Here is a 25,143-nt window from a genome sequence, read left to right as displayed (position 1 = left end):
TGAAATTGTGAGGGAAAGTCAAGGGAAGTTGGCGTTTCAGCCTTTCTTCGGGTCCCGGGGACCTGGGCGTGAGCAAAGCGTCCTGCTGTGGCGGAGAGTTCCTGGTGCGTCTCCTCCTACTCAGATGCCCCGAATTTGTCCATTTTAGCTACAGTGGCTGGTTCTTATCCATCGGTCCTTCATTTTTCTGTTCCCGTATCTCACGATTCACCTTCTATGAGTCGATAACTGTGGATATGAGAAGTCATTTTGCCGGAAAGATCAAAGAGTAAACATGCGATGCCTCGTAAGTGCCTCGATGGGATTAGATGCCTTGAAGGCTTCTGATCAGAAAGGACCGAGAGGGAGCCACCTTGTGCCTGAAGCGGGCTGGGGGAGCTGTCAGGCCAGCGGTGACGTCCGCGAGTACAGGGGTACCTTCCGGGGACAGCTCCTCTGCCTGGAAACTGTGATTTATTGCGGCGGTTTGTGGCTGACACCAGAACACATGTGGACTGTCCCTGAGACACAGAGGAGACACACATTACATACCTGACAACGGTCTCATCGTGAGGAAAGTTACTGCCAACAGGACGAATGTATCTAATTCCTGGGGCGCGACACGTTAGCGCGTGAGCTTAGTGCCCGTGTGACTCTGTTTCTCTCTTGAACTTCCAGGTCGACCGCGGACGGAGGAGGAGACGTTCGCCTCACCCCCCTGGGACCCTTCGGAAGAGCCATGGCGAGGCTGGCAGGCGGGGGACGCTGCGTCCTGCCTCTGGCTTTCTTCCTGGTGCAGTTCTGCGTGGCCACCGAGATCCCGCCCTCAGGTACGGTGGCCGCGTTCGGCACGCGCCCTGCAGGGCTTCACACCTGCCTTTCGATTTTAAGAGCAACACCTGTCAATCAAGGATGTGATTTCCTACCATCTTTTCTATATGTTTTCCAGCAATCTGTCTTCAGAATTAACCTCTGCCTTTTTCAGTATTTGGATGGCATATTTTGGCTGCTTGCTATAATGCTTTCTGCCTGTTTTGAAAAATTGGCGCATGACAAGAAACCTATAGATCAGGTGAATTTTGCTGTATGAGACAGTCTACAGTATTGCCGACAGCTGTTACCCCTGTATACTCAGCTTAGTTTATTTTAGGGACAATTATGATTTAGGAATTACTTATATTTTACCAGTTATGACAAAAAAAGGGAATGCATAAACTTTGTTTTCTTTTTTTTAAATGATTATATATTTAAGAATGAAAACAATGAATCAGGAAAATATTGAAAGCCATTTTTATCTCGTATAACTAAAACTATAAAATGATGTCAGCTGGAAACTTAGAGCATTCTATAGTATAAATTCATATCAGAGATCAGTCGTTTTCTGGAACTACATAGCTTAGCATATGTTGGTAAAAATGAAGGCAGAATTCTTAAAACCGTAAATCAGTTTGAAGAGGTTATAGTAATTAAAAGTTCAAAAAATAACGTGCCTGAAAACACAGTTTACGTAATAAGTGTATCACCTGTGTAGTGTAGAGATCCGGGGTCTTTCTCCTGAGCTGGAAGCATGTGGGATGGAAAAGGCCCTCGAGGGTCACAGGGATATTGTGTCCCTGTGGCTCGTGTCGTCCCCCTGCCTTGTCCGTCCACGGTCAGGAGTAAGAGCCCGTGAGGCGCGGGCTGTTCAGCAGACTCTTCGCGCTGGACACGGCCTTTGCGGATCATCCGCATGCTAGAGGCTCTCTCGTGGCCTCAGGAAGCTGACTACACCTTAGAGAGGTGGGAACACGGAACTGAGCCATTTCCTGCGAAAACTCAGTCTGGACATGAGGAGAAGAGAGACTAACGCTGACTGTAAATATAAAGTTTTAAAACTGTTTGCCGAGGGCCACCTTCAATTCTGCGAGGCAGCGGTTCACACCACACCTGCAGGTCACTGCCCCCAGGGAAGAGTCCCTCTCGACTCACCTCGACAGACCAGATGGTCAAGGCTCTGTGTCCGATTCCCGCTTCTTAAGGAACCTGTTCTTAAGTGAGTCACCTGTCCTACAGGTGTGCAGGTTTAAGTTCTCTGCAGCCAGGCTGAAGCTCTTAGCCCTGCACAGGTGTACCAGCCTAGCTGTTGAAATTCCAGCCGAGAGCCTGAGATAATTCCTCTTCAGTACGCAGTCCAGATTAGGAACAGGGCATTTGGTGACCTCCGTGGCAAGGGTGTCAACGGTTTGCGTTTCCCCCAGTAGCCACGGGGGTCGGGGTGGGGGGCACTGGGCTGCCCGTCTGGGGCCCGACCCCGCTTTCCGAGACCACGCTCTCGTCCTCCATCGCTTGCCAGGCCGCTGGCCGCGGGCAGGGCGGGCGAGTGTGTGCTCGTCCGCAGCAAGCGTCCTTCTTCAGGTCGTCTCGGCCGCCCGTGCATCTCCGAGCTGCGCTGCCCGTGGACAGCCATTGTTGTAAAACATTAATGACACGTTTTCGGCACGACTGAATGTCACCCATTTACTCCAGCCCTCTAGAGCGGTCACTAGCAAACGCCCCCAAAGCAGGCATTCCGTGGGAATGTCAACGAGTCTGATGTCTCTGTAATTGGCCTAATTATGGAGGAAAGGATTTATAATATCCTCATAAACACCCAAAGTTATTAGGGCCATTCCCTGCGTAGGTAGTTATTGCTGAGCCGTTACAACCTGAGCAAGTTTAAGAAAGAATAATGCTCTAATGAACAGGATGTTCACAGGTTCGTGGCTGACTTCTCAGGGGCTGTCACTATTGTGCACCATCCCTCACCATTGATAACTGTAATAAAATTTAAATTATACGAATTTGCAATAACCTCAAGACCTGCTCTACTTAGAAACAGCAGCAATCAGAAGGTCCGTGTCAGAAAGTTATGCACGTCATTAAAGTATTTAGGAGTACCCCATGGATGGAGACTGAGCTTGGGCTAACGTCCCTAAGCCAGCAAAAAAAAACAGAGCTGTCAAAGTGACCGAACTAAGTAAAAATGCATATACGCATCAACACAGGTTAAATGCCAACAATTTCAAAGTAGACATTTTAAAATCATGATGATATGGACATTTTTCTTCCGTTTTAAAAATTGGTACTTTTTTCTGGGTTTAAATAAAAGGAACGTATATGACGACATGGTATGATGGCAGTGAAGTGTATTCCTTAGGATGAAATACATTTTGCAGAAAGGAAGTCCGATTTGTCCTGTAATAGTCATTCTTTCATAGCCCTTTGCTTATCGATACACAAAGCCCATTTAAGAGCATTTCTCTTATAGCTAAACTAACTTCGCCCAGTTTTTGAAGAGTGTGTTCTTTAAATGCATTTTTTTATCTTTAGTTCAACAGGTTCCAACCATCACAAAACAGTCAAAAGTGCAAGTCGCCTTTCCCTTTGACGAATACTTCCAACTTGAATGCGAAGCCAAAGGGAACCCTGAACCCACGTGAGTGTCCCTTCAAACTGCCCAGCTGTTTCGACGCGTAAGGTCCTTCTTCCTTCTTTGTACCCCGACCGCGGTGAGCCTGCTGGATTCTAAATGTGCGTGTGATGGAAGCTGAGGGTTTCCACACGAATTACTGCTGTGTCTGAAAGATAAAGTTTGGAATATTACATATGTTCCTCTACACGTCGAGATTATTTTTACCATAAAATAAATGGTCTTATGTCGATAATTAGCGGAGGCTTTGGCACAGCGGCTCCTTAGCCTACGAGTGAACACGGGCGCTAGAAACCAGAAGATTCACGAAGATGTTACTTGTGAACAGCAGCGTTTATTAAACCACACTTAATACATTTATAAATAGTATTCTACACATAGTAATTGTTGCATGACTTTAAAAGTGACACAGATATGATTCAGTGAATAGGTTGTTACTAATCTTTTTAAGTTGTCATAGAAATATTTAGTCATCCCTGATGGCACAATATTATCTGCATGGTAGTATTAAATGGGCGTCCAAGCCAGCATTTATTGATTTGCTTGATTATTTTATGTTCATTAAGAAGATACATATGTAATGAAAATGATTATTTGAAATTGTATCCTGACTACCATTATTATTGCCTGATAATTCGATATTTTAAAAATCTTTCAGTGCAAATCATTGACATATAAAATTGTCATTATTTCTATATTTTACCAAATAGAATATATTCAGCATATATAAATATAGATGGAATTATATAAAATGAAGAATTTAGCTAGTCAGTGTGAATATGTATCATAATCAGCATTATCACATATATTAATATTATGTAACTGATATATTATTTCAAAAGATAATACCGTGCAGTCATCAGAGATGATTAATGATCGAATATGTTTGTCACGTTAATATTCAGTTTTGAGTTTAATTATGAAATACTACCAGCATTTTTAGTAAATTCAGAAATAAGACAGCTGCCATTAACACTAGTGCTTATTTTTCTAGAGCCATGTCTAATGTAATTATGTAAAAAATGCTGTAAATATTGAGAAAATATGATTAATAATAATTTGATTATTATAAAATTTGATATCCTACTTGAAAACCCAAGAAAATTCACTAGATAAAAATAAGCTTTTATAAAACATTGCATTAAGTGGTCAATTATAAGTAAATATATTTTTTAAAAGCCTAAATAGATGCCTATACAAAGCAGTTAGAAAATAATAAGAAAACATCTCAACAAAACAGTAAAAGAAACTAATCTAGCAATCGCAACAGTTAGCGGCAGCAAGGTCAGCAAAAACGATGTCAAAAAATATTAGTGACATAATTAGTAACAGTCACAGTAGTACCAAGTGCAGCGTAGGGTGTCTATGAAATGCCACGGAGCATCATCAAGGATTTGGAGGGGTGAGAAGGTACCCCGCTGCCTGCGCGGAGCAGTCTCGGGCAATCCGCGGGAATTTAAAACAACGGATTCCACGTGTTCGTTTGGAAATAAAACCAGCCAGAGCGTGAGAGGGAGGGAGAGAGTGGGTAGAGGAAGCCGTCGGGGGCGAGGCAAGATGACCCTAAGGAACACGTGTCCTGTGAAACGTGTCCTGTCGAAAGAGTGACTAGATAGGTCGCTGTGAGAACGTGGGGTCCCGAAGACCCCCACATTCGCACGGGTAATCTGTATATTAAACGCTGAATGAGATCAGTGGGAAGGCGTGGCCTGTCTGTTCAACGGATACAGTTTAAAAGGCGTTTACAGCCTCGTCCGCAGCACTGACGGACCCGTGCCGTGTGTTCTGTGCGATACAAGTCTGCCACGTTTGTCAAAACCCATAAAAATGTTCTTGTTATCGGCGTATCAATCTCACTTCTAAGGAGTCGGCCCAAAGAGCTATTTGGACACGTACCAAAAAATAAATAGGGATGGTTTATCACGGCATGGCACGTAAAAGGGAGCAAACGGAAAGAGCCAGGTCACCTAGACAGTAACCACGTGGCAGAATATCATGCTTTGCTAGCATCGTAATAGCTAAAGAAGCCCACCTGGCAAATGATATATTAATGTCTCAAATACGTAAAAATCGGGCATTACCTTTCCAACTGGAAAAATTAAAAAACAACTTTAGCTTAAAAAGAACAGAACGAAGCCACTTCAGTGCTTAAGCTCTTTGTTATAACAGCTTTTTCAGGCTTGGAGTCGAGACGGCTGAGCGGAAGCACTGCAGGCCGGGGGACAGTAGGTGGGGACAGTAGCGGGGGACAGTAGCGGGGGCTTTGACTGCACCACGAATTCCTCGCAGTTCCCGAGGCCGCGAGGCCAAGGCCAAGGCGCCCGCAGGGTGGGCGTCCGGCGAGGCCGCTTCCTGGGTCATGGCCGTCCTCTCCTCTCGCTGTGTCCCCACGTGGTGGAAGGGACGGGGGGCTCCTTGGAGCCCCGTTTACAGGGCGCTAACTCATGCATGAGATTCCACCCGTGAGCTAATGGCCCCCGAGGGCTCCGCCTCCTGCCACCAGCCCCTGGGGGTTCGGCTTCAACAGACTAATCCTGCGGGACACAAAATTTAGTGCGTAGCAGCTCGTGAGGCATCTCGGAGCTCCCGACGCCGTTCGCCTCCCGCGTGCGTGTGCTTTACCGTAAAACGCCGACGTCCCGTCATTCCTGTGCGCTCGCTTCCAAACGCTTTCACCGGCCCGACGCTGCTTCAGGGCCGTTCAGCCGAGCTTCTCTTACAGGTTCACGTGGACGAAGGACGACAAGCCTTTCCACCTCTCCGACCCCCGGATCACTGTCTCCGACAACTCGGGGACCTTCAAGATCTCTAACGAGGGGCACGTGTCTCACTTCCAAGGGAAATACCGCTGCTTCGCCTCCAACAAACTGGGAGTGGCCATGTCAGAAGAAATAGAATTCATAGTTCCAAGTGAGTATGACGGGGGGCTTCGTTGTTGAAATGCTCTTGTGAAGTGTTAAGTAGAAGTTATACTGGGCACTCGTGAAATAGCATGTCATAAATTCAGCCGGTTTATATGCACCTTACATTTGATTTATGAGGGAAAGTCTCTTCCACGTCTCGATACTGAGAAGCGGATGACCTTGAAAGCAGCATCATTTAGCTGTGTTTCAGTAACCTGGGGTAAAATAGTACCTTCGCCTCGTAGGATGAGAGCTAAGTACAATGCATGATTAGTTATGTTCGGTGAAGTTATGCCGCGGTAATGAGTCACCCGAGCCTGTGATGACACAGGTTGTTCCCTGATTACGCAGTTTGCTGTGGGCCAGGCAGCTCTTTGGGGCAGCTGCTGCCCACGCGGCCTCCTCCGTGAGTGAAGCTGATGTAGACACATCGTCCTGCGGCTGCATCATGGGACACTCATGCCCCTTGGTCAGAGTCTGGGGCAGAGAGCGTGAAAGTTCACTGCCAAGGAGAAGTTACACTGGCGACTTGACTTAGTTTAGTTGGTGGCACAAAGCAACTGGATGGCCCCATCTGGCGTCGACGTCAGAGTCGCCTCGTGGGGAGCTCCCGTGACCGGCACACCTTAGCGAGTCGTCCATAAGTGGTGACGTGGACGCTGCGAACGACTTTGCTGTGAGGGTTTTGCTTATCGTTAACGATCACCAAAGCGGGTGCCTCGGTCCTGGCTGCATCGGCCTGTGTGCACGGGACGTCCACTGACTCTCCCTGATCGGGACGTTTCCAGCTTCGCACGGCTCTGACCAAAGGCCTTGCCGTGGATCCTCACACATCAAGCTGCCATGAGCTGCCGTTTGCCGGTTTCTTGCCGAGTTCCAGACACCGAGCGGCTCGGAGGACGTCGTAGGCCCCGCGGGCCGTGGAGGAAGGGTCTGCGGACACCTCCAAAAACAAGTCGTGAGAAACACGTGCCTCATCCTAAAAGCCAGGACGGGGTCTGGGGTCAAACTGTTCTCAAGTCCTCCTATTATTGTAGAGGAGGATAGAGGTCAGATTTAGACTCTACAAGTAAACTGTGCAACTTAAAATGTATAGAGCAATTACTGTAAAAGCATAGAGAAACTATGGATGATTATCAGACTGTGCGGTGTGAGGGAGAGGAGGAGAAAGTCAGAGAGGAGAGAAACAAAAGGAAAAGCGAGATGAGCAGAAAGAAAAAATAGGAATAAATCCAAGTGTCCGTCACTGACAAGATGAACGAGACCCCGTGCGCCAAATGAATAAGAAAAGCCGTAAGCTCTTCGCAGCGGAGCGCGGTGGAATCGTGCGCGTGAGCGTCGTTAAACGGAGCGGGCGGGAATGGCATCCGGCCAAACGCGACGTGAGCAAGCGGGCGGTTCTGGGAGCGTCGGTCACCGCAGACGGCGAAAGGGCTTCCTGGCGCCGAGTTCACCGGGCCGCAGGATGTTCGATCGTGAGAAGCAGCAACGAGAAGTCCAGGGAGAAACGGACCGTGAGGGGGTTGGTCACGGATCGCTTTCTGGACCCAGGAGCTGAAGCGCACAGCGTCGGTGACACACGGGAGCCTGGAACACGGGAGCCTGGAACACGGGAGCCTGGCACATGGACGTTTGTCACATGGAAGCCTGGCACAAGCTCCGGCTGGTGACCGTGGGAGACCATGGTACCCAAAACCGCGGAATGCGTTTTCTCCAATATTTGATGATAAGTGAGCTGTGCAGAAAATGTGGCCGTATGAGACTAGTTCAAAATCAATAATGAAAAGAAAACTAAAAAAGTCTTCTATCTTTGCAAATTAACAAACATGTTTCTAAGTAACTCATAAGGCAAAGAAGAAATACCGAAGAGAAATGGAGTATATTTTGAAGTGACGCCAGTAGAAATTCTACAAAATAAAACAAGCTTGAAGCAGCTAAGACGTTACATAGAGAGATACTTTTAGCATAAGAACTTTTATTGGAAAAGAAGAAGGGATGACAGGCAGGCTCATGAGGTGACATAATGTTGAGATGAAACCGGATGAGCCAGTTTAAGGTAACGGAATAAACTCAGAGAAAGTAGAGTGAAGGGAGAAAAAACGCAGACACGCAAAAATAAGTCCAACAGACAGCGCAAACACTTTGCCGTTGAAAAGCGTTTTAAAGAGATCTGCATAATGGAAAAAGTACGATTTTCGTGGATTGGAAAACTCAGGAAAGCTAAACTGTCAATTCTCCCTGAGTTGATAAACAGAATAATTAAATAAATCGCCGCAGGTCATTTTCTGTCTGTCTGTGAACTGTGACCAAGTGATTGACAAGTGTATCTGAGGATCAATGGGCAAAACCTGGCGGAAACCCTTGACGAACAAGAACAGGTCAGGAGCCCTCGGCCTCGTCGGGTGACCCCGGTCAGCCCGCCAGGTGCCCTCGGAGCAGCCCGGCGGCCCCGGGAACGAGCCCAGGGTCTGCAGACGGCGTCGAGAGCTGCCCGGGTCTCCTCTCCCCCTTTTTCTTTTGCTTTTCTTCCCAAGCTAAATGGTGGAAAAACCAATCACCCCGCAGAGAAACATGTCTCTGGAGCCTCCCTCACCTCCTGGAAAGGATCCCTCCAGGTGGCTAAAGACTTAACTGGGGGGCGAAGGGCTCTTCGAGAGTAGGCGGGGACCGCGCCGTGCGTGCGCGGCCCGGGCGGGGCGGAGCCTGCACCGGACGAGGCGGAGGCCGTGGAGAAGGCGGCCGAAGGCGTCTGACCGTGTTTGACGTTTAGATCTTTTCTTCCAAAGAGCCCAGGGGACCGTGCGCAGAGGAGGCCCAGCCCAGGAAAAATTCTTGCAGACGAATATCATGAAATATAATATTCTGTATGTATAAATCACTTCACACGCCTCTAAGGGAAAAGCAAAACAGACGGACAGTCAGAAACGAAGGAGCGAAAAGGCACGAACGCGCGCCTCCGGCGGGGTCCCCGATCACAACGCCAGCGCGCGCTCAGCGTCACGAGGATCCAGAAACAGATCCGCCGTAACCCAAACGATGAACGCATTGGACCCCACGAAATCAGGCTCTGTCACAGAGCCCAAGTCACGCCGGGCGGGCACACGCGGCCGCCAGGACGCATTCGCGGCCGTGTTTGTGGGGGACGGGCCGTCACCCCCTCCATTGAAGGCAGCTCGCGTCCTTGTCCACACCCGTGTGCCCGGTCCACGTGCCCCGGGGATATCTGTGGTGGCGCCGTGTGGAAAAAATGTGAGCCCCTCCCCCCCACAGCAGAATGAAAAAACAACCTGGCTTATTTGTTAAAAGCGCCACCAGCAGCGAGCAGCGGCGGCCTCAGGGGTGTGCCGGACAGTGGACGCGGACCTCGGAAGAAGACTTTGGGGACGGTTTTGCTTTCCTACCTTCAAAAGTCGGCAAATGGAAAGCATCACGTAGGAGTACGATGTCATGTGGTGACATTAGGATGACAAACGAGACTGGGGACAGCGCTGGCCTCCAGGGAACAGGGCGGGCGGGTCATCGGGCGGGTCATCGGGCGCGTCCCCGTGACGCTTTGGCGTGACGAGTGGCGGGGAAAGTGTTAGTTGTATTTCTTTCTTTTTCTTTGCATTTACTTCAAATGCGGTCTTTTTCTCTACATATAATAAGTGTGACGCGTACTGATTTGCCTCAGTGAGTGGCACTAGGCTATTAAGTGAGACACTGTAGCATAGTATTGGACAGGGCAGGGACACATAAACTTGAAGTGGCCTCAAGAGTTCAGGCTTCAAGTGACGGTCAATAGGAAATTTTAATGAATCCTGGATCAGAGAGTAGAACCACGAAAATTGTGGTTGAGAATCATGAAACTAGGACAATCAATTTATCGATTTATCTATCTACCTATCTGAAGTAAGTCAGCTGAAATAAGGTGAGAGAGAGAGCGAGCGAGCGAGCGCCGGGCATTGGGGTGATCCTTAACCTGAATTCTAGCGGTTGCTATGGAAACGCAAAGGCAAAGGCAGCTGCTCGACTTATCACGGAGAAGGAAACGGCACATTGTGGAATAAGATTCTGCAAATAAAGGATTTCCAAAAATATCTTCTCTCGCCGTCTGAGCAGACCGCGTGAAGACACGGACGGCCGAGGCTGCTTCGGGCCAGGACCTGGCAGCTGAGGGACACGCGTGGCTCCGGGCTGCGTGGTGGCCGATGCCCCATTTCTCTGCTGCTGTAGACGAGAGCGAAATAAATTGAGTTTCTTAGGCATCGTTTCCGGTCTCTCCTGAGATTACTTTATCACCCGACGGCTTCCCATAATCATCAGGTGTGCTGGGTTCCTCCACTGGGGCAGCTTCTTCGGGACAGTCTCCTTCAGCCGTCCCCTCGCTGTTCCCGGCCGCTTCGGGGGCGGGGTGTGTGTGGCAGAAGCAGTGTTGGTGGCATGTGCTAACTTCTCCGGCTGATGTCTGCTAACCAGCCACAGAAGATCAGTCATTTTGGAGTGCAGCTCTGCGTGCTACAGGTTTGGTTACGGCCGAGGATTTTGCAGGTAGAAGCCTGGGGTGACGGGGGTGGGGACTGAGTGTCCTTCCTCGGAGAGCATTCACGAGGAGCCTGTGACCGAAAGGCAGTGTTGTTGCTCGGAAGTCCTAAGGGGATTACTGGGGTGCTCTACAGGGAGTGGTTAGGGGGGACTCTAAGGAAGTAGGAATCAAACTTTTCCACAGACGGAAACTGGGAGGTGGCACAGGATAGAGCTCGGTGGCCTGAGTTGAGACGATGACTCCAGGGTACGCCCGGCCCTCTGCTGCCCGCTGGGCCAGCACTGTGAAAGGCCGATGTCAGACGAGGCTGGCCTGGCCTTGGGGGCACGGCGGGGACTCACTAGATGACCTCGGGCTCCGTGGAGCCCACAGAGCTTGCGCCCCGGGCCCCGTCCCCACTGCCTCCGAGAACATCAACTGCAAACGCCAGCATGTGGGTTTGGGAGCTGCTGGGTCAGGGCTGTGGGGGGCGTCGGAGGCCAGGCGGAGCCCCCCGTCAGAGGCCGAGCAGGAGGCAGCCTCCGCCCCGGGCCCCCACCCCGTCTGCACCCCGAGAGGGGCCACTGCACACACCTGCACCCCGGGCAGCACCCAGTGCACACAGTGTGATTTTTAGGTGCCCGACACTGTTCTAACTGATTTCTGTGAAATGGTTTCTTTAAACGTTGACACAAACCGGTGAATTGGGTGTCATTATGGTCTCCATGTTATGCATGAGGACTCGGGGGCACGTGGAGTGCCAGGTCCGGGTCACATGGTGGGTGACGGAGCCGTTCAGTGCTGCCCGCGCCGGTGGCTGGGTGACGCATCGCCTAGGTGAGTGGAAAGCGTCCTGCTCCGTTGAAACACCTTGACGTGCAGCGTCAGGCCGGAGAGGTGAGGGACACGGGGGTCGTGACTGTTCCTTAAGTGCCAGGAGAGGCCGCCGTCGGGTCCGGGATGTGGTCAGCTCACGGCTAGTGTCCACGTACACCGCCCGGTGCCAGTCCCAGCGGCGGTGACGATGCTGCTCGCCGACCTCGAGGGTTATGCAGCTTAGGTCTCACGGGACCTAAGGGCACTTCTGGTGACACTTCCGAGGATCCCGGGGGAGGGAGGACAGGGTTCTGGGACGGCGGGAATGGCAGGGGGCGGGCGCTGCTCTGCAGTTCCCGTGGGCTGCAGCGTCCGGGCCGGGAGACCCCAGGGCATCCGCGAGTCTCCTACGTTCCCGGGGCAAAGAGGTTGTGTCATTATATTGAGAGAATCGATGACGAGTTTCGACGACGAGTTTCGACACTCACGGCACCTCGAGGTGCAGGTCGCCTAGAGGTTCTGTGTCCGCACGTCTGCTGGGAGCTGCAGCTCCAGGAAGAAGGTTGGTCACTGTCGGACGAGCAGCCACGTGCCTCCAGGACGGCGCGTTCGCCTTGGGTTCTGCGCGGGTTCTCGGGGACCGGTGCCCTCGGGGCTGCTGCTAGGAGCTCGTCGCCGCTGGGCGTGCACCAAGGAGGACGGTGGACACTGTGACCTCGTTGCCTGGTGCCGCCTGGACGGGCAGGGACGTTCCGCACACAGCCAACCGCTTCACCGGACCAGCTCGTGGCGGCCCTTCCCAGCACCCTGAAAGCCCAGCCGGGGGAGATGCTGGGGCGCGGGCAGACCCCGAGCCCTTTGCACACAGCCGTGCCGTGGCAAACTCCGGCGTCACCAAAACGCGACTCAGTGACGTCGTTTCGGGTGTTGATGGAGAGGCCGTCCGAGATAAGCTGGCAAGCTAAAGCCACGTGGTGACCTCACGGAAAAGAACAGTGACAGTTTACAGCTCACCTTGTGAAGTGTCCGTGTGTCCAGACCCGGCGATGCCAGCAACGGCCCCCCAAGAAACACGCTGCGCAGAGGTCGGCGGCGGGAGCGGCTTTTGAATGGAGCCATGGCTTTCTCCGGACGAGGGTGGACGTTGTGCCTGCTCTTGAGCTTACGGGATGAAATTTCACGCTCGCCTGTGGAGGCCGACGTGCTTTCTTTCGAGCGTGGCATCGGACTCACTGAAGAGTTTCAGAGTCGAAGAAAACGACCTAAAGAAACTTAGCAAATTGATGCCTCTCACAAGGTCTATTCTCAGGCCTTGAGTTATGACGTGTATAAATCTGCCTCCCCGTTTCCAGGCATTAATTTCATCTTCGGCTGAGCGACGAGGTGTTCGGTGGACCCATCAACGTTATGTTACTGTACGTTTTCATCGATGCCCTGGAAGCCAGTTGATTTGCATGTTTCCATTTTCGGAGTTGGAGTTCTATAGCCTTGACTTACTCCTTGTGGGAGGAGCGTGCTTCGATGGTGGGACTCTCTCTTGGAATCGTTAGGTTTTTCTGGGTGTTCTGTGGGGGTGGCTCTCAGCTCTGTGCAGAATACGCCCGAGCGTAGAATCGCCGTAAGTATGTGTCGTCTGGTTGCAAAACGCGGATCCTTCACGGGTTTTCCTCTGCAGGGGAGATACAGGAACCAAGATTGGGGGTCTTGAATTGATTAAAAATGCCCTAATTTTTAAAAAGTACAGTGAATTAAGATATTACTTGTGACATTAAAAGTCAATGTAAAACAATGTCGTAACATGATTTTTTTCAATGCCAGATGTTCCGAAATTCCCCAAAGAGAAGATCGAGCCTCTCGAGGTAGAGGAGGGGGACGCCGTGGTCCTGCCGTGCCGCCCCCCGAAAGGCCTGCCGCCCCTGCACATCTACTGGATGAACATCGGTGAGTACTGCTCCGTTCCATGTCCACCATCGTGCCAGACCGCGTCCCGAACCCAAGACGAGAAGCCACGTAAGGTTATCGACGTCCAACCAACCAGACTCTCGAAACCGCGTCCAGCTCGTCTGCTCACGCTTGACATGCGCAGACGGTGTGTATGAAACACTAGAAAACCACTGAGTATTTTTCGATCTCGTCATATCTGCGAAGAGCGGAGGCTGCGGTAGGAGGGGTTATGTCTGTGCGAGAGGCTCTCAGACGCCCACGTCACAGCCGAGGGCGGCTCGTGCCCCTGGCGCTGTCGGTTCTGTTTTGGTGAGATGTGGCACCCATGGCCCACAGCGACCCACAGAGAAATTAGTGTTGACATTTGTGTTCCACTTGCCAAAACTTTCACTAACTCTCGACCTGAGATCCCTGTGTCCTGTAGAGCCCGGCCTGGCCTGTGCCTGCGCAGTGCTCCCAAAGCTTTCTCTCCCCACGGCCCATGGGGAAAACGATCCTATTCGTCCAGAGCTCAGGGGAACACAAAGGAGGCTGCTCCCGGCTGCGGCCAAGTGTTCTGGTCTCCAGTCACCTTAGAACTGTCCAGACTGCCTCCAGGAGGGGGACTGACTAATACCTCAGAGACAACGTTCAGGGAGATCTGTTTAAAAGAGATATCCTAACGAAATAAAAGCGCTAACTAGGCCAGCGTCGGGATGGGGCGCGTGTTCAGGTCGGGGGGCCGGGGGGCGAGGGCGTGCGGGCCGGACGCCGCCGCCGGTGGACTGGACGGAGGTCTCCGGGTGCTGGGAAGCGTGCCCCGGGGGCTCCCTTCCCTTGTGCTCGCTGGCCCGCCCGCCACTCCCGCAGTGAGACCGGACGGGAGGGCAGAGGCGGACCGGACGCGGTTGCGGCCTGCGAGGGAGGAGGCGCAGCCGGGGCGTCCCGCTCAGCGGCCCCGCGCTTCCCCCCAGAGCTGGAGCACATCGAGCAGGACGAGCGGGTGCACGTGAGCCGCCAGGGCGACCTGTACTTCGCCAACGTGGAGGAGCGGGACAGCCGGAGCGACTACTGCTGCTTCGCCGCCTTCCCCCGGCTGCGGACCATCGTGCAGAAGATGCCCATGAAGCTGACCGTCCGCAGCTGTGAGTGCCGCGGGGCCCGAGCGCTGTCCCGCGCCGCGGCCGAGGTCTGTGCTCCGCCCGCATTAGTTCCGCCCGGGCCACCTCACCCCGGGAGAGCCGCCTGTCCACTGCCAGACCCAGACCTCAGCCCACATGCCCCTGCGTCCGCAGGTCCGATCCGATCCCCTCGGCGGGGGCGCACGCCCATATCCCGGGGGCCGGCAGGTCTCAGACCTGCATCCCGCGGGCCGGAAACACGGCGGGGGGGCCAGGGGAAAATGGCAGAGTCAAAACAGAAAGCAGCAGCAGGACGGACGGCTTCTGTCCCCAGCGAGCCGTTCCCCGGCTGACACCCACTCGCCGGGCTTCTCTGCCCTGCTCGATCCCGCAGAGGCCATTCCGGGGTCCCGCGCGGGGGCGCAGCCGCAGCCGTAGGGTGCGGGACAGAGAGAGGCAGCATCACCGCCCCGTTGCCTCGGGGTCCGCGACGTCGACCCGCAGTGTGTGTGTGTGTGTGTGTGTGTGTCACATGCCGCCAGGGCTTCCCTAGGGGTCTCTGGCAGCCTCCACCCTCCAGGGAGCTGTGACTTCCACCTGCTCCACTGGCCTCGGCCGTGGCCGCTCACGAGTAAATGCTTTTCCGCTGCACCCACAGAGACGGTGTTCTCGGGGAGCGTGCTTAGGCTGCACTGTGTAATTTCCTAAGCGGCCACTGTGACTTTTCATTCCTCACTGATACTGGCATCTACCATTGTGTTCGTGAGTTTTTTCTTCCATTTTTTTTATTTCAGTAAAGCATGCTAATGACTCGAGTTCATCCCCAGGAATCGGTTCCAAGGGTAAGTTGATCACCTGTAGAGTGTGGCATTCATTTTCACCTTTAGTTAGCTCATTGCCATCTCAAAAGTTGAGTCTTTCTTTTAATACCTGTGTGAGTGTATTAAAATGCCTAATTTCCTGTTAAGGAAAATCCCTTAGCCCAGAGATTCCTATGACCCCCTCACACCTTAAACATATGCAAAGGGAGTGTATTTACGTACGCGTAACTGTATAAATATACATTTATATACAACATAATTAACATGCAACTGCGCACACAGACACACACGGAACCACACATTTTTAATGGCGTAACTGCTTTAGGTCTCCCCGAATGTCCCTCGCTCTTGGTGACTAGCTGCTACATGCAGAAAGATAAAAAGCCGTGGTCGAGTGTCAGCAGAAGCGGAGAGAGTTGGGTTTAAGCCAGTTAAAGGGTGATTTTCTTGCAAGACTTCCCAGAATGCGAAACGCGGACGTGTCCGTCATAACGCTGAGGAAGAAAACAGTTTGCAGCATTTTCCAAACTCACTCGTCTGTCAAGTGCTTTGTACTTTTCCATGGAACGTCTGCCAGGGCTGGTGTCTGTGGACGACGCCTGAACGCCCCTGAATTGCACGTGTAGCAAGCTCACCTCCCGTAATGAGAAGGGTCATTTACGTGAAGGGTCTTTATGCCACTGGGACTGGTGGCTTCAGTCCAGTGTCTAACTCTCTGGTGACACAGCAGGGCTGGGCGAGGGCTCCTCCTGGTGACCCTCACCTTGGAGGTGGACTGATGAAGTTTATGTCCCCAGCATTAAAAAGGATCATTTCAATAACTTATTTATCTTTATATATTAACATTAATGTATAGCAATCATAGTATATAATCGTCATTTAATTACATTAAGTATAAAAATGGCACGTGGTCACCAGCTTGTTTCCGATTAGCACTGGAGAGGGCGTGACATGAGGTGCACACGGCCAGCACGCCTGGTGGCCCTCTGCTCGGGTGGCAGGGTGCCAGCCTGTTCCGTGCACACCACATCACGCTGCGGTGACGTCGAGTGGACAAACGATTTACATGAGCGTTTGGAACTAGAGTCCAAAGTTGCGTTGAACCTGGGGGTGTCCTCGTTCCCCGTTGTTTGAGAAGGGGATTCCGAGGGAAGTGAGAAATGGGACATTTCCGTGTGCGCTCAGCGGGGGGCCCCGGTTCCCGCCAGCGGCGTCTCCCGCGGGGGCCTGAGGCGGCACGCAGCCACCTCCACATCCACAGGCGCCTGGTGTCCGCCACCGGCTCCCGAACCGGGGTCTGCGCGTGCGGGGCCCCGGGGGCTGCCCGCGGCGGGACACTTATCCAGGACTGGGGCTCGCGAGGGGAAAGACACACACGGCCACCGCCCAGGGCCAGGCGTGGGCACCGTGGGGAACAGAAAGCCTAGGCTGTCAGTTCACCAGCGCTTTCGTGAAGACACAAATCCCCCGGACCGTGTTTGAACGTCCGATTTGAAAGTGCGGTCCTCGGAAGCGTCACGAAACTTGGTGCCATCCCTTTTGATGCATCTGAGAGACGGTCCACACTGCGGGCTAAGCGGCGTCTGTGTAAACGGAAATCTGTTAAGATAAGTGACACGTGTGCATCTGTACAGACACGCACACGCACACGCACACGCACACGCACACGCATGGCACCTGTCTTTAAGGGCGTTTTAAGAAAGATGTAGTGCCCGGGACTCTGACTCTCGTAGTTTGTGAAACACAAGTGATTTCTCTTTTCTGTTTAGCGAACTCGATCAAGCAAAGAAAGCCCAGCCTGCTGCTGCCCCCCGCGGAGCGGGGCCCCGAGTCCGCGGTCACCGTCCTCAAGGGGGACGCCCTGCTGCTCGAGTGCTTCGCGGAAGGCCTGTGAGTGCCGCTCCCCACTGCGCACGCGCTCTGCAGGGGGCCCTGCCGCCCGGCGGGTCTGCGCACGCGGCCTGCAGCGACCCCTCAGGCGCGGCCGCGTTGCCCCCTGCCCGCAGGAAGCAGTCTGCGCCTCGCCCTGCAGGTTTCAGGCCGTGGCCGAGACCGAGGTGCGATTGGATCGCTCCGTCGGCTGTGACAGTGTGAGCGGGGGTGGGGCGACCACATGCGTAGAGCTGGGCGCTCGTGCGGTGGTCCAGATGTCCCTAGATAAATTATGGCTCACGTTCACCTGGTCCTTAAAATAATCATTTTATTCTGTCCTTCCAAGCGTGGGTCTTGGGGGATGAGCCCGATGTTCGAGGGCCAGCAGAAGCGCCCGTGTGCGGGGAGCCGGGGCCCAAGCGGCCTGGCGTCTGGCGAATGGCTGTTTGGACGGATGGAGTGAAAAGCCGGCTGCTCGCTTGGGAGGCGTGGGTCAGGCCGCGTGCTGGGCGGCGTGCTGGGGGCGGCCGGCACTCCTCCTGTCTGGGAGCTTTGCTGAGGCCCCCCGTGCTCCACACCCGATGGGGTGTGAGCTCCTGGGCCTGGGTCTGAGCCTCAGGGAGGCAAGAAGTACAGTGTAAATGTGCGTCAGTGAAGGGGCTTGATCTCGACCTCCAGTGCGTTTCTGCATAGCCATTGCCCATCGATACGGAATTGGAGATAATTGAAGCAAACGCTACGAGTTAATTGTTCAGTTATTGACTAGCGACGAATTAATTTGGCTACACGTAAGTATTCCAAGAATATACACGGGGGAAGGAAGAAGAATGGAAAAAGCACCAATTTAACAGCACAGTGACAAAAGTAGCAAGTTCACTCAGACAAGTTGAAGTTCTAATATGTTGTTTTTCACCCCAAAGACCTGAAGCCAGTTAATCAGCTTCTGGGGGGTTCAGAGTCCTCACTGGGGAAACGATTGTCATGACAGCCATCTCCAGTGCGCCCTCGGGAATGCGTCACTGTCGATAATAAAAGGAACCTAGTGAGGGAAGAAAAGCAGCATCGACAAAAATAGCAAGTTGAAGGTTCCTGCCCCAGCCACGCAGCCCAGCCAGAGGGAGCGGTGACAAATCACCAGTTCACATCGGCGTCAGAGCTTCCCACACGGTTTTGAGCTCCCAGGAGCCGCGGAGGGCCCTGTCCTGCCCCCGCCCCGTGTCCGCGACAGAACCCCACGGGCCTCGCTCCCGCCCCTGCCTGAGGCGGAGAGATTTCGCCTTAGCGCCCGGTGGTGCCGAGGTCCCCGCCGGCTCTCTGTGTGCTTTGCGGCTGCCTTTTGTTCCTTCGTGTTGATGGGGTGATGCAGTCTTTCTAAGGAGGGGAGATCCGGCTCACCCCGCTTTCCTCTGCTCCCACCGGTGCTGGCTCCTCTTGGGCAGCCAGGCCTGCGGGGCCCAGCGCAGTGTCCTGCGTCCGCCCACTCCGTGGCCCTCTCCCCGAGCCGTGTCCTCCAGTGCCAGCCTCCGGGGAGTAAAGGACCCCAAGATTTCCCTCGGTGGCTGTCGGGTCCCTTCTACCCTGCTTGCCAGACGTGGACAGGGAAGAACGCAGTGACTTCCGGCCACTTCCCACCAGCCACAGGGAGATTTCACCCTTGACACTCCCCTTGTAATATTTCTGGGTGTCTGGTCACCCGTCCCTCACCCGGTCACCCGTCCCTCATCGGGCCACACCCGCCCAGCACTCGCCATGGTCAGCCCCCTTAACGGAAGAGCAGGATTCCTGAGGAGGGGACCATTCGATGGGGTTGTGGGGACAAGACCCTGCCCAGCCCTGGGTCACACTGACGGTGGTGGCAGGTCACCCACGCCCGGGAGGGTGGCTGTTACACGGCCGGTCTCGGGGTGCAAATGGAGATGACGTGCTAAGGGGTGTGTCCCGTGGGTTTTTCATGTTTTATTTTTTTACTTTTAAAAAACGTGTGTCGTTTATTTATTGTTTCTCAGACCAACTCCACAGGTTGATTGGGAAAAAATGGGCGGCGATTTACCAAAAGGGAGAGAAACTAAAGAGAATTACGGCAAGACCTTGAAGATCGAGAACGTCTCCTACGGGGACAGAGGGACCTACCGCTGCGCAGCCAGCAACTCCCTGGGCACCGCCCGCCACGACTTCCGCGTCACAGTGGAAGGTACAGTGCCCGCCCCGAGCTGGCTTGTTTCCTTCTGTTTCAAAACGTGGGCGCCGACGTGTGTGGGGGGCCCCGCCCCAGGGCGCGCGTGAGAACAGGTAAGCCGCTTCCAGGGCGCCCTGGGCTGTGTCGCACACCGTCAATCCGCTTTGTCACCCACCCACAAAGCCACACAGAAGGGACACATGACAAGCAATGAGCTCGCGTTAGGGACGAAGCCCAGACGGCTCCCCCGAGTCGCTCAGATGGCCACTAACCGGGGCCCCTCACCACCGTATCGTGAGGGACGCCGTTCCTCGTGACATGCAGTCAGCAGCGGCCCGGGGGGGAGCTTGGGCCGTGCGCCCCGCGAACCCGCTTCACCTTCGGTGCCTCAGTCTTCACCAGAGAAGTGAGCGAGCGACACCCATGGCTGCCTTAGGCCTTTCCCGGACACGTTATTGTTTTGCCCACGTCTATGATCCAGACGATGTTCCACACGTTGCTTACGGGGAAGGAAGAGTAGACTGAGGTATAACTATGAATTCTCCACCCACAGGTGCAAAACCGCGTTACGTTTAAGTCATCTCTCTACAACCCACGCCATTGCGTGTGGGGTTGCAGAAATAAGTAGGCAATGATTTCATCCTTTAAAAAAGGGGGAGCTGCGAAACGTCCGTGGCGGGGTACCTCTGGGCAGAGGGAGAGGCTCCCGGCTCTCGCTGGGGGTTTGGTTGGCACAGGCCGCCTCTGCATGGTGCCGCGGACGGTATCGATCCAGCTGATAGGATGATGACGAGGCTGCTGCTCGCTGAGTGCTGTGTGGGCTCCGGCTTGGCGGGAATTGTCCCTTTCAGGTCCCCATTCAGAGACTGGCACCCTAGGGCTTTCCTTTACATTCCGATAAAGTTCACTTCTTCAAGATTCAGTTCGCACAGGGAGCGCCCATGTCGAGGCCCAGCGTGTCAATTAATGGAAGAGTAAACGCTCAGGCACCAGTTGTGCTCAGAGCGAATGCAGGAAGGTCCCCGTTCCCAAGGCCTCTCCCGTCGACGTGTCACCAGCCGGGTTGCAGGGAACAGAAAACCCAAGACGGGGACGTCGTTTGCCCTGGTCCCGCGAGCGGAGGGACGCGTCCCTCCGACATTAGATTCACCAAGACGCCCTGCGAGGGAGAGCTGGAGGGATTCATGGCATCCGTGCACGGAGCCACCGTGGCGCTTCCGTGCCATTTGGCACGGGGGGCTGTTTGTCTGGAGGCCCTCCCCCCGCCCGGCCCCAACACAGCCCGGGGAGCAGAGCCCGATTGTTCGCTGCTCTCGCCCGGAGCTGCTGACGATGAGAAACCCTTCCAGGCGGCTGGAGCAGTGCCAGGGCAGCTGAATATTTTAACAATCTGGCCACAGTCTCCTGACTGTAAGACCAAGCTTTCAAAAGAATTGCAAGGGTAAAAAAAAAAAAAAGTCAAGGATGTAAAATAAATTGCTCAGTTTGAAATGTTGGCGGCAGGACTCCGCGGGGTACAGGTTTCCCGAACAAATTGTCCTCACTATTCATAAAACAGCTATTAGCGCTATTGAGATGCAAATAATGTTTTTACTGGGAACACTTAATCCTCCGGTGAAGAGAAGCTGGTAACTGCCCCCAGCTCTGCGTTTAGGACACAGGCAGGCGGGAGGCACAGGGACCGCGCAGGCTTTTCTCCTTGTAGCGTGACAGCGGCGTCACGCAGCCCCCGTTAATCGTGCGGGCGGCGAGTCCTCGAGTCCTCGTACTCGACCCCCCTCTGCTTTGCTGAACCTTCGCTCCCCCTTCTTTCGTGCCCTCCTGAGAAACGCAAATTAAATCGCCGGGATCAGCCACACGGGAAAAGAGCAGGGCCCTGATCCTGGAGGACCGAGGCCCTGCGTCCGGCAGCGCGGGCTGCTGGCCTTCGGCCCCCGGCCCCTCACCCCCGACAGGGTCGCATGCTGTCGCTTAAGCTGCAGCGCCCCGAGGGCGGAGACGCTGCCTTCTCAGACCCTCTGCTGTGCAGCAGCCAAATCAGCCCGGGCGTCCGACCAGGCACGACTGTCCAGAAGCGCTGCCTAGTTAGCGAAAAAGATTGTACATTACATCTACGAAGAAATCAATATATAGAATACATGTTATTCATGCTATAGTTACATATTATACCATATATGTGCTATGTAACTGATATGTAATTTACTACATATAAAATAAAAATATCAACTCTATAAATTAATATACATAATATAGAGAGTATGTATATATTAAAATGGCATCTAAAAACATTATAAATCCAGAAATCGAAATATGACCACGATCACATTTGAAATGATTATTTAAAAATAAATTCCCACCAACAGTGTTGTAAACTTTTAAAACCTTTAAGACTTCTGAATTTTTAGTAAGTATAATAAGAAACTATACGTACTTACATAGCCATAATTGTTTTGCCTTTTTAAAGGAGGTCGTGAATTCAGATGTCACTGATATACTTAAGAAAGCCTCATTTTCAAATAACAAATCTATTTTTAAAAAGTTTTAATTAAATCCGAGATGGATGAACCTAACTTTCTTTTTTAGTTACTTATAATATAGATATTTAATAGGAATTTCTTACTAAGAAAGTAATTTCCGTGTTGTAAATTTTATAGGTACCAAATTTCCCGTGTCATTTTGTTTTCCTTCTAGTGACAAAATCTCTAATTAGCTTGCTTATTATATTCTAAATGTTCAGACATTTGCATCTCAGTTTTCAGTAGCATAAGCTAAATTTATCATCTTACTTTTTAATCTACCATAATGATGAGTAAAGTTTCGACATCAGTAATTTTCATCAGTTACCAGACATCTTCGGAGAACATAAAAGACCGGGAGCGGTGATGGTTTTCTCTCGGGATTTCCGTTTTAACCTCTCCTCTTCCCTCTTCTGCGCATTTTTTCCTTCATCTTTTCAGCTAGATCTCCCCTCGCAGGAATACGAGCGTGTTCTAATTTTGGAAAACATCTCTTTGATCGTCTCTGCCCCTCGCCTAACCTCCACCCCCCAGAAGTGGCCTGCCCCATAGCCAGGGTCCCCAAACTCACTGTGCGTTCTTTGGTGAACCACGTGGCAGCTGGCTAAGAGGCCAGGACTGAAGTCATGGCTGGAGGCCGACCGGAAGTCAGTGACTCCCTCTGCCCGAGTCTCACTGCAGGCTCCGGGGAGCGGTCATTTCAGGTCAGGTCAGGTCACCCCTGCGTGCTCACGTTCGCAGTGTCAAGCAGAGGAGACGTGGGACGAGCAATGTTGCTCCCTGGCCCCCAGGTCGCTGATCTAGGAGCTCTTCCCACCGACCCCAGTAGTGTGGGCCGGTCTGGCGGCAAGTGACCGCAGTGTCCGGGCCCCCAGGTTTCTGCGTGGGGCTGACGCGAAGTCTCCCTCCGGCTGCGTGGCTGAGCCGCCCTTAGCAGGACCGGCGTGCAGCTCCCGAGGTGCGGGCGGGAAGCGTGTGCGCAGAGCTCCGCGCGTGGGGAAAGACGGCAAGGAGGAGGGCTGCCGGGAGCTTCCGCCGTGGGCCCGGGGGTCTGCAGACCCTCGAAGCAGGGGACGGACCTGGCGGGAGCTGGGGCTGGCGACTCTCAGCGGCCGTGGTTCCTCTCTGCGGCCCAACGGATAAAACAGTAACGAGTCAGAAGTGAGGCCGGATTTCCCTGGAGTCTCGACGATGCTACCCGGTCGCTCGTCCGCAGACCCACGGACTGGCACGAGCAGCGAGTGGGCCTGGGCCGATTGGAGGACCCCTCCGAAGCTCTGCCCTCCGTCTGCGGGGACGGGCGAGGAAAGGCGGTGGCCGGAGCCCCCGTTCAGCTCTGATAGATGCAGATCTTAAGGAAGGCAGGCACCAAGGAATTAGTGACATTTCTGGATGAAAAGATAAATAAGCATCTGATTTTCTAACGCACAGAGATTTGGAGAAATGTCATCGTGCATAATCTATCTCCTTTATTTTATTATTTTTTACTTGTGGTATTATTGACACACGATGTATTAGTTTCAGGCGTACCACATAATGGTAAATATCTGTCTATATCACAAAATGATCACCGATAATTCTAGCTGACGTCCATCACCTCACACAGTTACACATTTTTCCTCGTGAGTAGGACTTTTGAGATCTCTCTCAGCAGCTCTGAAATGCACAGCAGCCCTGCCAGCCACGGTCGCCATGCTGTGTGTCCCTCTCCTTCTGGTCCTTCACTCGAAAAGCGACCGTCTCACTTTTCTTCTGAATATACGACGAGCTCTATGTCATGGAGCTTCTTCTCTAAGCTAAATGTGATTTTATTGTGATTTTTATGCAAAGACAAAAAAGTAACAATACCATCAGAAATGCACACGCTCATACCGAAAAAACCCTTCGCCTCAGAGAGCGACGTGCAGTTTATGATTCGGACTGTTGCATCTGAAACTCACTACTGACAGGTCGTGGATTAGAGCACAGATGTGTAGCGTGAGATTTACCGATTAAGTCCACACCCTGTGGCACGAACACGGAAGCACTTCTCGCATTTGAACTTGGACTTACTGGGGTGATTCATGTATTTTTGGTTTCCTGCTGAATTTATAGGCATTTTCTTCTCATACAATCCCCCTTTCCTCCTTTACTTAAAAAAACAAAAAAAGGTTTAAATGACATTTTTCATTTTACACATCCCTGGACTTTAAAGACTGGCTTTTTTGACTAGAAGTGGAAATTCAGGACGTCTCGGGGGAAATAACCCAGCATCACACGATGGGAATTACTACCTGCAGGTATTATGCAATTTCCTCAGGAATCGAATTATCCAAACCATCCACACTTTAATCTAAATCTTTTATTCCCTCCTGACATAGTAATGTACTTAAGGTGACAAAACACGACAGTAATGTTTGCACTAAAGAAAAATGTCTCATTCTGTACTGAATTCTACTACTTAGAATTATAATATTGGAGCACTAGGCACAGAAAGATGCAAGTAATTTAAATATATCTTTTCCTCCGCTGTTTTCAGGGCAAAAAGCTAAACGTTACTAGGCTCCCCTCCTGCCTCCCGTACCCCAGAAAGAAAATCTCTAGGAAACGGAGGTTCCCAAGTTCCTAGATAAATATAGTTGAGGCTGAGGATATAAAAATGCTGTAAGCCATTAATTAAGAACTATTTAAAATAGGGGCAGAACACTTTTAACTTCGTTGACATGTTTCACAATTATTTGAGCATCAGCGTTGCTAGGTGCCACGCGGCTGCGGGAAAGCAGTCCGAGGCCGCCCCGTGAGCGCGGCAGCCGCCGCTTCCGCCGCCGGCATCGGCCCCAGGGTGGCGCACGCAGGGGACCCGGACCGCGGGCCCCGCGGACACGCCGGGGACACGCCGGCCCCTCTGCCAGCGCGGCGCCGAAGCGCGCGCGGACCGGGCCTGGGGACGGCCGGGGACAGCATGGGACAGCGCAGGAGGGCCCGGGGCACCCCCTGATGCCCCCTGACGACCCCTCACCACCCCCAATGCTTCCCGGCGCACCCTGACCCCCGCCCCCCGCCCTCTGCCGCAGCGCCCCCTGAC

At 52.9% G+C, this 25,143-nt stretch overlaps 1 protein-coding gene across 1 annotated transcript in view; it reads left to right on the top strand.

Moving 5' to 3' along the window:
- Positions 1-680: 680 nt before the first annotated feature.
- CHL1 (cell adhesion molecule L1 like) overlaps positions 681-25,143 on the top strand; it is a 64,944-nt gene continuing 40,481 nt past the window's right edge. The window contains exons 1-8 of the mRNA XM_039836824.1: positions 681-809; positions 3,328-3,433; positions 6,150-6,337; positions 13,469-13,591; positions 14,548-14,718; positions 15,489-15,536; positions 17,285-17,405; positions 19,394-19,666. Coding sequence (XP_039692758.1) covers positions 719-809; positions 3,328-3,433; positions 6,150-6,337; positions 13,469-13,591; positions 14,548-14,718; positions 15,489-15,536; positions 17,285-17,405; positions 19,394-19,666 — 1,121 coding nt within the window. The 5' untranslated portion in view covers positions 681-718. The remainder of the gene's footprint in view (positions 810-3,327; positions 3,434-6,149; positions 6,338-13,468; positions 13,592-14,547; positions 14,719-15,488; positions 15,537-17,284; positions 17,406-19,393; positions 19,667-25,143) is intronic.

Source organism: Pteropus medius, unplaced genomic scaffold (assembly GCF_902729225.1).
Source record: "Pteropus medius unplaced genomic scaffold, Ma_sr-lr_union100, whole genome shotgun sequence".
NCBI lineage: Eukaryota > Metazoa > Chordata > Mammalia > Chiroptera > Pteropodidae > Pteropus > Pteropus medius.
The sequence above is the reverse complement of the archived record's forward strand: the minus strand, read 5'-3'. Positions and strand labels throughout refer to the sequence as shown.